Source organism: Lissotriton vulgaris, chromosome 8, assembly GCF_964263255.1.
Source record: "Lissotriton vulgaris chromosome 8, aLisVul1.2, whole genome shotgun sequence".
NCBI classification, from domain to species: Eukaryota; Metazoa; Chordata; class Amphibia; order Caudata; family Salamandridae; genus Lissotriton; species Lissotriton vulgaris.
The window spans coordinates 236,373,640-236,388,460 of NC_141696.1; the positions used below are offsets into that span (position 1 = coordinate 236,373,640).

Genomic DNA, 14,821 nt, shown 5'->3' on the forward strand with positions numbered 1-14,821 from the left:
GAAAATAGCAGAGCTGGTGACATAGTCTTCATGATAGGGACCTTGGTACTGAAAAGGCACACTGATGAATATATTTTGCATTCATGCCAATCTAACACAACATTTCTCATTACTTGAAGTCTCTGAAAAGCAGTTTTGTGACTACTATATTAATGTATAGCTCACCTATTCAGCTCAAGTTAACGCTTTCCATGGACAATCCATGCAAGGCAGACTAGATCGTACGTCCTTCTGACACTGGTAAATTGAGTGCCAGTAAACTGGTTTAATAACATCTGCTAATCACAGAACTTTGAAATAGTAGACATTAGTCTGTAACATAACAAAATGTTGTTGTCATAACAGGTGTGTAACCATCATGGTGGTCGACGCTCTGGTAAATGGATTCCTTAAAAATAACGGAGTCTTTGTGTGATATTGTCAGACACAAATAAACTGATGTTTAAATTTAAGTTTCAATTGATTTGATCACACGGCCAGCCTGTAGAGTTGATGCAAATCATATATAGAATAACAACTGTATAACCTTGATTTCTGAACCAGTTTGCAAATAATCAAATTTTTGTACTTTAGGCCTACTCTGACTCAGCAAAATTCTCATTGATCTCTGTGTGGCTGAAGGGTGATATCCTTGGAGAGAAGCTGGTTGCTCTTGCAGATGACCTTTGTTGTAGGGGTTTGGAGAAAACAACAGGTTCAGATTCCTGCTACTCTGAAAGATGGGCACTTCTCAGTTTGGTGTTATCTCCACATGTTAAAAATGGTAGGTGCTTAAGCTGCAATAGGTATACCTCTTTTTGTATTTCTACTTTCCCTTGATCAGCAGCATTAGTCAAGCATGTAGAAATTTTCACTGTCAGTTGAGCTCTAATCTGTTCTGAGACCCACTATGTTAAGTAGGACATAATACAGTCAAACACCACAAAATACAAAACACGTTTGCCACATTTTGCTTGCATGATGGGTTCAAAGAGTTGTAAATCAAATGCTGACTAACCGCTGCATTTGGACTTTGTAGCATCACAGTACAAAAAGGGTTCCCAATGAATAATTATTTAGTGATTATAGACAATCTTTCACAAGTGAGGTATAGAATCGGAGACAGTGTGTCACACTTCCTCATTTTGGGTATTATCGCAGATAGATCTCTACCACGTTGTGTTTGAGGGAGTTTTTTAAGAGCTGTGGACAGAGGGATTCTTTCTTGGTTCCTTTGTTAATGTATCCCACTAGTTTGCCTCATAGAGGTGGACTTGTGGAGGTTCAGTAAATTCAAGATATCATATGAACCTGATAGTGGTGACCTAGTTAAGGAGCTTCTTGATCGTAGACCCTCTGATTGTTATTGTGCATGCTAAGGAGATCATGGAGGATGCTTGTATTTCCCTCCCAACAATTACCAAGGATTCCTGCTAGGGTCTCATGGCTGTTCGTTTCAGGATGTGGATTATCTATTTCTAGTTTTTCTCAAGGCACCAGTTCTTTTGGATGGCGCTACTTGTGGGTAACGAAAGTGAGAGAGAATTTGAAGTAGTTGGAAATGCTTAGCTATGTGCTGCAAATGTGTTGACAGGCACAACAGACTTGACCAGAGGGCTTACATTTGACATTCGTTTACAATTGTGTGTCTAATGCACTGCCTACCCTGGTGGCAAAAGATGACATTCTTTAGTTGGTTAGTTGGTTACTGTTTTTTTTGCTTTTATCTAGCTTACCTCTTTCAGGATAAATTAAAGGCCTTCGATATTCAAGAGCTGCAGTAATAGAAGGAAGGTGATGTCTAAAATCTTCTTCCGTGGCCACTGTATATGATGTTTGAAAGTTCAGAGTGATCACTTACTTTGATGTGGCATCAAAGGCCTAGCAGTCTCATGAAAAAAATGATTTCTGAGTCAGTTTGTCCTCAGTTAGCGAAACCTTCTGCTCCTGCCCACAAACAAGTGTGGAAAGCAGTCTCATTTCCTTCAATCCTTAATGGTACAGACACAATATGAGCTCAGGGCCCCAGCTTAGGAAACTAACAACTACGTAATTTCCCGAGTTGTTTGGTAAACAGCTAAATGAACAGGTATTGAGCCCAGACTTTAGTTATAAGAAAGTTTCTGAAATGGTGAAGTTGATTCCTACGAAGAAATATTTCACATATTTTTAAGGTGAGAGCTTCTCTGTTGTGTTTCCAATGAAACTGTAGTTAATATCTTTGGACCCTGCAGTGCCTACTACATGGTGCAGATCTGGTGGTTCATGTAACTAGTATGAGAGGTTTTCATAATGCTTTTCAAGGATTCCTATCGATGGAGAGTTCAGAATAATAGATGCAGTGGCAAAGAAGTTCTTCGTTTAGTTATCTGTGTCATTCTGATCATTGAATGCTATACATAATTTGGCCAAATAAAACTATATGTCTGATTCCTGGTTAAGTAAGCAGTGTATTTACTGCTTGAGGGGCAAGCAGATGCTTTGAGACTGGTATTCGCTGACGGTGTGGATTCGTCTATGCATAAATGCAATCTGGTCATGATAAGAGGATGGCTACTTCCTCTCCCATGAGGCATTGTTCCTGGATGAAATATATACATGACATAGATATTTGCAGGATGTCCTATTATGAAACTGGCTGCTTGTGTTGCCACCCCATTCTGCCCTTCTCCTAGTCCGCTCTCACAATCTAGCTCTATGTGAGACGTGCATTGTTTTTTGGTGCAGTCTACCATGGCTCAGTGAGTCGTGGTGCAAGTGACACATTATGGATTCACTCCTGTGTGTGGTTGGGGCTGCTGTATTTTCCCTATTTCGTTTTCAATGGTATGATGAGTGATTGGAGGTTGGGAGTAGCTCAGTTTTTCTTCCGGAGTATGGATGTGTGTGTCTGAATATAGCAAAATTATACCTTAATTTAGTCTTGGTTTCTAGTTTACCCCTGACAAACCATGGTCAAAGCACATCTGGTAGGGTTGCTACTTATATAAGAGAGAGGCCCTTATTGTCTTTAAATGTTTTAGAAGGGCAAGGAACTGATATTGGAATACAAATTTTGGGTAAACACCCAGGTATGTGTTTTTAACACAGAAATTTGGTCTCTGTTTTGCTAAATAAACCTTTATGAATAGTACTGCACTAAAATAGGCTTGAAATGATTTCTGCTTGCATCTGTTTTACATTTTAAACATTTGAAGTGATTTCTCTCTGTATTTGCCGCTTTAAGATTACATTTGAAAGGATACAGTATTTTTGCTTATTTTGTCAGTATGTTTATTGGCCTTAATGTGAAAGTAATAACCATTTCTGTAAAATACTGGTCAGGTGACAACCATAATGTCTGTGTGAACTCAGATGGTAGGATTAAATAGCTAATTTGAAAGAGGAGCGTTTGCTGCAAATCCGCCTTTGCTTTTTTGATGGCACATCTGTCATCATTTGCCTATTATCTATGTCTCTATTTTTCGTGCTTTACGTTTCCTTCTGCTTTCCACCTTGCATTGTAGTCCTGGTTTTATATCAATGCTTTCTGAGATTCTGGCCGGTTCCGAAGGTGTGCCGTGTTTTTTGTGCTACCGATCGAGTTCTATTTCTTTAGGTTTTTAGGTCTCGCTGAACCAACACGCATGCGTTGTTCTGCGAGAAAATAGTGGGCAAAACAGCTCTTGAAACCACAGAGGATTGTCCCCAATGCATATGAGTTACTCAAGTGCGACGCTTCCCCAGCGCACGCTTGAGCTCACTTCTTAATCACACCCCATATGGTGTTCCCTCCCACTCGCTTGCACATCAAAGGCTGCCTCTCCCCCGCCAATGAGCTCCCGCCCAGCCCCCCCACAGCAATGCCAAGAGCTTGTTGTTCTGCATTTCGCGGGCGATTTTTTTTTTGCGGCCGCCAATGCTTGTTTTATGTCTCCCCATCCCGCTCCGAGATCGATTCACGGCACTTCCTATGTGAATTCGATGCTGTGACTTGAATTCACTGTGCGTTGTTTATGCTGCTCAACATTGTCGGCTGTTTCTTTACACGTTTGCTGCGCTTGTTCTACTATGATTTCACTTCCGGGCGTTTCTTTACACGTTACTGCTTCATCTGATAGGATTTCACTGCCAGACGTTTCTTTACACGCTTGCTGCGCTTGCTCCATACATGCCAACATTTCAGAAGAGCAAAGTGGGAGATTTAAAAAAAAAAATCGGGAGAATGGGGCCTTGAATCGGGTTACTGTCATGTGTGGACTTTGGAAGTGTGCTGCTGCAGGATCAGACATTTCAAACGCAAATGCACGTTCTTTTTCTTACCTTTCCGAAGCATTGGCGCGCAATGGCAGGCAGAGAAAGGGTGATGCAAGTATTGTACACTGCCTGGCCTGGCACGTTGCTGGCAGTGCATTCACACCCCCCCCCCCCTCCCCCCCCCCCCCCAAACAGCTGGGCACACACACAGCCGCCCCGAGTACTTCACAGGTCTTTAAAAGACCTTGCGCATGTTAATGAGGCTTAATTGGTTTTTCACTCCTCCTAGCCCCTGCATTGCCCCTCTGACGTTTTCTGGAAGAATTAGCACGTTACACAATACCGAGCCCTGTCAGCTGAAACCCCTGAGGAATTGGGTTTTTGCTTGCAGGAATCGGGAGGCGGGAGACTAGCACTGAAATCGGTAGTCTCACGCCTGAATCGGGAGGGTTGGCATGTCTGTTGCTCTGCTAAGATTTCCCTGCCGGATGTTTCTTTGCACATTTGCTGCAGCTTTCTCTGCTGTGATTTTACTCCCAGGTTCTTCCTTGAGTTACTATTTTTTCACATCTCCTGGGAAATAGCACATTAGTTTCTCGCAGCTTCTCTGTGCAGCGCTGCAGAGTGCTGTGGACACAGCGTGCTGCTAATTTCGGTGTGGAGATCCTTCGACGTGCATTTTCGAAATATCGTTATATTGTTTTAGAGAGGAGAAATTTTGCATCAGCGTGCACTTTCACATTGAAATGTATTTTGGGTTGGGCAGAGAAGCTGTATTGTAATGAGGCCACCATATTAACATGCTCCTCTGCTTATTTGCCGGGTGTGAGACACTTTCAGTTTCAGAGCAGAACCTTGTGTGTGCTTCTTACTGTCCTGACTCCTGTTGGGGATTGGTTTATGTGGTTGACCTACGTCAAGATTGGCGAAACCAGAGCACAGTCAGCAGGCACATTGAGAATCGCCGCAGGCTGACTGTGTCTATCTCTTCATCTCACACCCCGTCTCCTGACCCCCTACGCGGTTTGCCTCTCCTTTCTTCGGATTCCCTCCCACACTGAGAATGCTCTTCATATACTATGCTGCCTAAAAAACAGCCCAGGTCTTTCACACGCGGGGGCCTGCCACCTTCTCCTTCACAAGCTGAACCTCTTGCTTCGTGCACTGACCTGTCTCTTGCTCCACTACCTCATGCAGCGAGCCTCTTCGCGCACACACACACACACACACACAGACCTACCTGCATTCTGCTTTTCCTTTTTGCACCCTCTACCCTGGACCTACCTTAGATCTACGGGGTGGTCTGCTACTGACGGAGCCTGCGCACTACCCCAGCACCCCAGCCCTGCACCTTGCAATTAATCATGTCCCATCCATGCTCTCTGTCCCATCGCTCACCAGCTCCAGCCCTGCAATATGCCATATGCTGTTCATTAAGCCCCAGTCCAGCATTACTCTGTCATAGTACCTAGTTTTTCCAATCATTCACCGTTGCAGCCCTGCCTAGTACCACCACAGTCTTCTTCCAAGGACCTGCACCACCCTAGTCTTTACTGCCCAGCATACCATCCTGCACTCCCTCTGCCTCAGGATCTGCCCCACTTCCCCACACTGCCCTCAGTGTCCCCGCCCTAGTCCTGGACTCTGTCGCTAGCCCTAGTTTTTGCCCTCGCCCTGCTCTGTGCTCCTACTCATTGACACTGTCCCATCATTCACCGTTCCTCAGTCTTTCAGTCTGCTCACAGTGTTCCCCCAACATGGCACTTTGACATCAGCCTTACTCTGCCCCCAAGCCGCCTCTCACTTTTACACTTTACTCTGGGCTCATTGGGAAGTGAAAATAATAAAGTCAACCCACTGCCTGTGGGTTGCTGCTCTCACATCACCTCTCCCTTTACCCCCTTCATTCACCCGTGGCCAGCCCTTCACGCTTCCCTAAACATGTCCCTCCCTGCATCTCTGAAGCTTCCCCAGCGTACGTCGGCCTCAGGCATTCAAGCTTGAAGGTTCCCAAGCGTGCGCTCAGCCTCACTTCTGCTCCCCCTAATTCACCCCTGCTGTTGCTGCCCACGGCTGTATTTCACTTTAGCTCTAGCTCATTATGCCGAGAGCTTCACTTCAAAGGGGTCTCAGGATGGCTTCTTGAAGGACCGCCTACTCCAAGACTCTCACGCAGGACCCTAAGGCTGACTTCTTAGGACTGACTTTTCCAAATCTCTGTCCCTCAACCCTTCTTTATTTCTTCTTTCTCTCACCCCTTTATTTCTTTTCTCGTCTGCTTCTTTTCTATGTTTACTTCTCTCACCCCTATCGTTTTCTCTCGCTAACTCACACTTTGTTTCTTTCTCTCTCCACACTATTCTTTCCTACTTCCCCCTGTATTCTCCCTCTCATCCTCCTTCTTTCTCTTTCATCTCCCCTCCCCTTCTATCCTTCCTGCCTCTCTTTAAGTCTCTTTTCGTATTGTCGCGTCTTCTCCGGTCTCTCGCCTTTTCTCTTGTTTGTTCTCTTTCTCACCCTCTCTACAGTCGTTATCTCCCCCGCTGCTTCTCAAGTGACTGAAAGGGTGTGTTCTGAAACAGACGATTCAATAGAAGTTGGAATTTACTTGAAAAACCCACTATAAGCTACAACATAATGCATTTAAACCTGCGAGGATTGTACCTCGGAAAGACTGGGATAATTGCGGCAAAATACATACGCGCACACAAATGCGCGTACATACTTACACACACACTAAATAAATGCTCACATATACACAGATATGCTCGCATATATACGCATGCCTACACGTATCCACACACACATACATACACGTGCATAAATACCTTCAGCGGTTCAGTTGTTTGATTATGCAGTAGTCACTGAAGCAATATTCTCGTGGTGTTTAGTAAATATGTATACTATCTGCCCGTGACGTTTCTCTGGGCTCAGATAGCTGGACCAAGAAATGTTATGTTTATGAAATGCGTGAATGGCCCCTCCACTGTTTTCCTCGTTAGAGTCAACAAAAAACAATATAGGGTTATACATAATGTTTATGAAAACACATTCCTGTAGCAGGACCCATGGGAGTCGGGAGAGATACAGGCACAGCCTACGCTTTCAAAGTCATTGTCTTATCAGACTGTTCGACCTGCACCATCATTGGTCGCATTAGGACACAGGTAACTGGAAACAGAAAGGGAAAGGCTGGGGATTTTGAGCACATAGAGGCAGTAGAGGCCTGTGTAGCCAGAACCACCACAGCACCACTCAGGACCACCACAGCATCACTCAGCACCACCAGAGCACCATTCAGCACGACCACAGCGCCACTCAGCACCGCCACAGCGCCACTCAGCACCACCACAGCACCACTCAGCATAACCACAGCACCACTCAGCATAACCACAGCACCACTCAGCACCACCACAGCACTACTCAGCTCCACCACAGCACTACTCAGCTCCACCGCATTATCACTCAGCACCACCACATTATCACTCAGCACCACCACATTATCACTCAGCACCACCACATTATCACCCAGCACCACCACAGCACCATTCAGCACCACCACATTATCACTCAGCACCACCATATTATCTCTCAGCACCACCACAGCACCACTCAGCACCACCACAGCATCACTTAGCACCACCACAGCATCACTCAGCACCACCACAGCATCACTGGAACACTACAGCATTATTATGCGCCGCCACAGCACCACTCACGGCCTCCACAGCATCACTCACGGCCTCCACAGCATCACTCACGGCCTCCACAGCATCACTCACGGCCTCCACAGCATCACTCAGGGGCACCACAACATCACTATGCGCTACCACAGCATCACTGAAAGCCACAGCATCAATCGTCGCCACCCCAACAGCACTCCGCGCCATCACAGCATCAATCTGTGCAACCATTCAACAACAACTGGTTCAAATATGTTCTCTCAATGTTTCAAGCTTTATTACAAATGTCACAAAAAGATGTTAATATTTCACTTCTGTTCTTGGATTTTCATCACAATAAAATACACTGAACATAATCTTCACAAAAGTTATTTACAAAAGTTTAAGCTATTGCCATTATAAATTACAATAACTTTTATTTAAGTATTTATTATTAAAAAAATTAAAAGCCATTGTCATTTGTAATATCAATACATGTAAGTCACGTAAATACAACACATATTGCTTTACAAATGCTGTAGGTGTCACATTTGCGAAAGTTATAACTATTGGCATTGTAAATGACAAAGCTATTAATTTAGCTATTTTCAAAAACAAAACATAAATAAAAAATGTGTCATTTACAATACCAATAGCTCAAACTTTCCAAATGCGAGACCTATTGCATTGCAAATGCTTGTTGTATTAGCCTTTGGCCTATTCCTCCATTAGGAATCCTTTATTGTAAATCATTACGTCTTACACTATAATCAGTGGTCAGCTGCCAAAGGGAGTTTGTCTTCCCTTGGAAAAAAGGAACCTAACTAGGCCAATCCAAAATCTTAGACCTGATTATAAATTTGGAAAAATTGGATGGAGAGAAGTCTGATCCTTCGAATAAAAAATTAAAGACAACTATATTGGCAGATATTTGGGTGTACTCACTATTGTCGAGGAAATCTTTGTCTCAGGTTTAGGTTAAGCCTGAAGTGTTACATAAAACACAAAGGGCCAGATGTACAACCATAGCATTTTTCGAGTTGCATAATGCCATGTACAACAGTGTCTGAGACACTGTTTGCGATTTCCAATGGGGTTGCAAATTGCATGTCTCATCAATATTCATGAGGCACTCGCAATTTGCGACTCATTGGGAATGGCTTGCCCTCACAGGTATGGTGTGCTGCTGGGCTCAGCAGACCTCCATGTCTGAGACTGCTTTTAAATAAAGCAGTTTTTTTTAATGCAGCCCGTTCCCCTTAAAGAAAAACAGGATGCATTTAAATAAAAAAAGAAAAATGAAATGTTTTTGTTTCATTATTTAAGGTCAGGTAGTGGTCCCTGGGACAACTTCCTGCCCCTAAAAAATATTTTCCCCTGCATTCCCAAAGGGAAAGGGGTCCCATGGGGACCCCTTCCCTTTTGTGAGTGCTTTACAACCCTCTTGAAGAGGGCGGTGAGTTGCGAGAGTTTTGCGACTGCAATTGCAGTCGCAAAACATTCTTATTTAGGGTAGCGAGTTGCTATTAGGAAGGGACACCCTTGGAACGCCCCTTCCTAATAGTGAGTCGCAAATCCTATTTAGCGAGTCGCAAATAAATTGCGACTCGCTAAATAGGGTTTGTACATGGCCCAATAGTATTTTGTATGCGCAAACGGGTCGCAAACCCATGTGCACATGTGAAGTAGGGTTGTACATCTGCCCCAAAAGCAATAGTCTGCGAATCATAGAATAAACCAATCAGGGAGACCCTCATTAATCATCATTGATGGAGACGCACTTGGCAAGACTAATACACCCAGTCTTGGTCGCATAATATTACTTTCACAGTGAGCTGAGCCTTGCCCTGCTGAGCTCAAGAGAACTAGGAATTGCCTCCAGGACTTAAATAATGAGATTTTTTTTCTCATCTCCTTGTTTTGTGTATGAATACTTAGCACTCCTCAAAGTCTGAGACGGACACATCTTGTGGACAAGGTTATTTATAGCAGATAAATATGGCTGTCTGACAGTAAAGATTAGTATGTCTTGTTTGTGAAGGCTTCTTTTGACAGAGGTAAATCATATGTAGGTCAGCCATAATATTAGAAGACACCTCTTTAAACACAAATGAAAAATTTGCAAAATAATAGTGTATTGGGATGCATCCCTGAGTGATTAGCTGGGAATGATTCAAGTGTTCCATCCATTGATATTTCAAATGGAATGGTGCACCAGGACAATGTTCAACTTCAAATGATATTTCAAACGATGTTTCTCAAAATAGCACATTTTATTTCATATTTCTTCTTAAATGAGCGTAGTATCATTTCATGACATAAATACACAAGTTGTTCACCCAACGCATTTCGTTCAAAAAAGAAATTCTTGAACTTCCTCAGGGCTCTTGATTATCACTCGAAGTCAATAGTAAACTTTGGGCGCCAATACATTTCCAAAAGTTTTCAAAACCGCTTCAATCCTCATGTGCTCATAAAATAGTTTTCCTTCCATTGATCGATAGTCGATTGGGGAAATATTCACCCAATATTTCGAATGCCCAGAAAGGGGGAATGTACTCCCTTGCAATAAGCCTGAAATATTCGCATCGCCCTCCACTGGATTCCGACGATTCTTTTTTGAACTAAACACGTTGGCTGAACAACTTGTGTATTTTTTATGTCATGAAATTATACAACGATAGTTTAACACCTTGCCTGCGGCGCCGATTCTCACCCGGTGCTGAACATTCCATTCGCGGGTGTGGTCGTGACGGAACCATTCCGTCATCCGCACAGCCCAACGGTGAGGCATGACGGAATGGTTCCATCACAAGCATCGAAGGGGTTAAGAAGAAATATGAAATACAATTTGCTATTTTGAGATACAGTTTGGAATATCATTTCAAGTTGGAGCATAATATAGCTTTGACGCTAGAAAAAGGCTGCAATCCTTTTTATTATGAAATTGTTCGACATTCTAATCGCAAGGCGTTACGCTCAGAAATTGCTGTGAAAATATGACTGATTAATTTGTAAAACAGCTGCGTTAAAAAGTCGACCAGTGTCTAGCAGAAGAAAGTTGTGTCAGAGATGTTGTAGAGATAGATCCAAAGCTAAGCGTTTTTCCCACTGTTTCTTCACCTGCAATGTTTGACTTTGTGTATGTTTCAACAAACAGAATCCCTTATTGGTGAAGGATATGTGAAAAGGATTATTGATAAATTGCACGCAACATTGTCCAAAGCCAAAGATTTGTCGGAAGCTGGAGATATTGAGCCCTCAGTGTCCTTCATCTGTGACGTAGCCTCAAATTTTTTCAGTTCAGTCAAGGGTTGCCTATTGATGTCATCAGCTGAAGATCTGTTGCTCACAATCTTCCAGTTGTGCACTCAGAGCCAGCAATTAACATATTTGACAGGTAATTCGAACTGTGTTATTTATGCATATAATACAGTATTTTATAAAATGAATAATCTTATTGCTGTACTTGACTGGTTATTTGGTGGTTAACGATTGATTAACATATTACAAATGCTACAGATTTGTTAGGCGTTCCCCCTATTCTTGTGTTTGTGTCAACTAGGAGCATTTTATTCTCACTGTGTTCTGAGCGGATGGGTTACTTCACATGCACTTCTTCTCTTTTTTTAAGATTTTAGTTTACATTTCTGATATGGATATCTGCCGTGCTGTAAAAATAAATGGTCCCCTACGTCACCACAAATGAGCATACATCTGCCCTTGCTGGGTCTTCCTATACCACCATAATCCCAATGGTTGCACACACTAACTGATACTCTAGATCATATGACTGAATGTTGACTAATTCAGACTTTGGTGTTGAGCAGATTGGACAACTGCAACGCCTTGTTGATTGCAGCTATCGAGTCCTCGCTGGACCTCCTATAGGTAGTGCAGACCACGGCAGCTCATTTAACACTAAATGCCCCTTATAGAACAGCCCCACTTCCCCTTTTCAAACAGCTGCATTGGCTGCCTGTAAGTAAACGAATAAAGTTTAAGATTTGCTGTATCATCCTAGCAGTGTGGTTTAAAGGACCAATTTACCATGCGGAGAAACTTGACCGTTACATTCCCTGCAGGGATCTCCGCTCTGGTTATAAATCCCTCCTCATTGTACCTAAGGTCAAGAAGTTAAGGACAGGGGGGAAAGCTTTTTCATATCTGGCTTTCCTCTACTGGAATCAGCTTCCCATTTCATTGAGGCAGTGCCCGGTCCACTTGCAGTCCAGAAAGGCTGTAAAAACTGCTCTGTTATAGACTTGCCCCTTTGTGACAGCTTTCTTATGTGGGTCCGTGAGCGCTGAGAAACCCATTCGGGGGTGATTCAAGCACTATATAAATCCGTAAAATAAATTGACCTGGTGAAGAAGGAAAGGTTTGGAGGCTATTCATGGCATATTTATGGACTTCAAGCTCTTTGTTACCGCCCCTCTACCGCAATCTTTGTAAACTGGTATAGCCTAAAATAATGCCTCAGTTCGGCATCTGGCGTACCATGAATACTGTATACCTGTTCTGCTTGCCCACATTGTGAATTGTTTGATTTAATCTTTCCATGTCTATTCCTGTATCGCTCCACCCAATTTTGTGATTTTATCATGTGAACTGAAAAATCAGTTATGTAATACTGACAATCCAGTAAAGTTGAAGTAAAGTTTGATCACATACTTGCATGACCAGAGATTTGAAGATGTATATTCAAATGTATTAAAAGTGTCCCTTTCTTCCAGACCTGACTCTATCCAAATTACAGCACACCTGGTTGTTGGGCTTAAATTCTCTTCTACAACAGACAGGATATATTCAGCAAGAAAGCACCTTTCTGAGTAGATCTGCAGCCTGGGTGAAGGACCAGGTTTTATTTTCATCCCATGACTCGAAAAGGTAGACATATGTATATTGTGTTAATTTATCTTTTTTTTGCTTCCGTAAAGCATTCTACCAATTCCAGTTTCCTCCGCATAAATTGGCAGGATCTGTGCACTGGCAAGCATCTTTCATGCCTCCTTATGAACGCTTCCAAAACTGGTGCCACTGGTTGTATTGTACTAACTTTTTTGATGTAAGAGAATTGCTGTTTTATATTTCAAAAATCATGTTTACAGATGTATGGGTCAATACTTATGATATATAGCTGGGAGCAGTGTTAACACATCATGTTTCACAGGATGATGTGGGGTGTCAAAAGTACCAGTCTTAGAATTGTTTTTGAATTCTATTCAGTGCACGGAGCATGGCTGTTTTTCGCCAGGTCACAGGCAGTAGATATAGGACAGCATTTTTATCTGTCGATCGACTGGGTATCTAAGGTGGAATAAGTTTACAGTTATGTACCTGTTGCATGTAAGTGACAGCTAACACATTATGTGGAGCTAAACAGGACTATCAAGGTTGGATTTACTGGGTCACCTGCTTGAGTTTAGCACTTTTAGACACATGCTTGCATCATTCACCCTTATCAGGCTGGGAATCCCCAGTACTTTAAATTAGCAGTATACCATGTTAAAATGGCCATAGACTGCAAACAACATTTTTTTATTTCGTTGCACATCCACCTCATTTGAAAAAACCCAAACTTCAGCCAATGAGGTGAAGTATAAGCTCTCCTACCCTCCCTAGAGGCCACCATAACTCAGAATTCTACTGCACATCATGTGTGAGGAAGTCCCCTGGTAGAGCGTTGCTCTAAACCTTCAGTGAACCTGAAATTGTTACTATTTGATCTGCCCTGGATTTGAACCAGCCCTTTCGTCCGCACTGAAGTACTGTGAGTTGTTTTTAGGTCAGATTCTATTTTCTGGGCCAGGGAGATCTTTTTTTAAAACAGCCAACTGTCACCATGGCTGACAGAGCGAAGAAATCTCTTTTCAAATCCTGTTAATCTTGTTGAAACTAGAAGATTTACACTGATTACCCACATTCTCGGTGTATTTATTGCCTTTATCCACATCAAAATGCGATATTTGCAAGACCTTTGCAGCTAAAACTCTTAAGGACAGAGAAAGGAGGTTGGCATTATTTCTTCTGGGTAAAGATACTTTCCCTCCTTTTAAGGAGATGTCCTCTCTTCAGGGAAACTGTCAGTGAAAAGAGCCTCTCCAAGCACTCGCTCGAAGGCAGTGCACGAAAGGAGGGCTGTACAGTTTCCTGAGCAAGATTTATTTTCTACAGCGCTTGCAGCCACATCCTCCGGTAATATGCAAGATGAGCATACCTCTATGCACTGTAAAGGGGATCAAACTGTAGGAAAAAAAATCTTCAAAATACCTAGTTGACGACGAGACAGTCTTCTATGAAGAAACCGGCAATGACAACTCTACCGTTGATGGTGATTCCCTCCATCGATGACGACCCCTTCGTCAACTAAATTAGTACCATCGATGACACCGTCATTTATGCCAACACTGTCGACGGCAACCCTAAAAGGAAATATTTTTTAACATTTGTAGGTGTCACATTTGCCTCCAGCTCAAATATTACAATCAGACCAAGAAGAGGAAACTAGTGATTATGCCTTGCTAACAGTTTACAGCACTACACAATTAGATGTAAGATATATGTACAAGAGAAGAAATGGACAACAATGAACCCTACAACAATGTGATTATCAACAAGATTCGAAGGGCCTATTTAGATCTCGGTGAACGGGTTACTCCGTGATACCGGTGATGGATATCCCATCTGCCGAAATATAAATCCCATAATTTATTATGCGATCTATATTTTGGCATACGGGATATCCGCCACCATTGTGATGGAGCAACCCGTCCGCCGAGATCTAAATCAGGTCCTTAGTCTCAAACCTCTCACATCGGTATGGGGAAGAAAACACCAAGATGTTATTGAGAACCTGATGTGGTTCAAGTGCATATGGCCTTTTTATCTACATGGAACTGATGATGGATAGTTTTAATAAGTTATTACCTCCGTATCCGGGT

General features: G+C 42.8%; 1 protein-coding gene across 1 annotated transcript in view; it reads left to right on the plus strand.

Annotated features, from left to right (window-relative positions):
- Positions 1-14,821, plus strand: part of LTN1 (listerin E3 ubiquitin protein ligase 1) — a 406,396-nt gene that overhangs the window by 108,141 nt on the left and 283,434 nt on the right. The window contains exons 12-14 of the mRNA XM_086934025.1: positions 574-763; positions 11,038-11,277; positions 12,614-12,767. Of these exons, the coding sequence (XP_086790151.1) occupies positions 574-763; positions 11,038-11,277; positions 12,614-12,767 (584 nt within the window). The remainder of the gene's footprint in view (positions 1-573; positions 764-11,037; positions 11,278-12,613; positions 12,768-14,821) is intronic.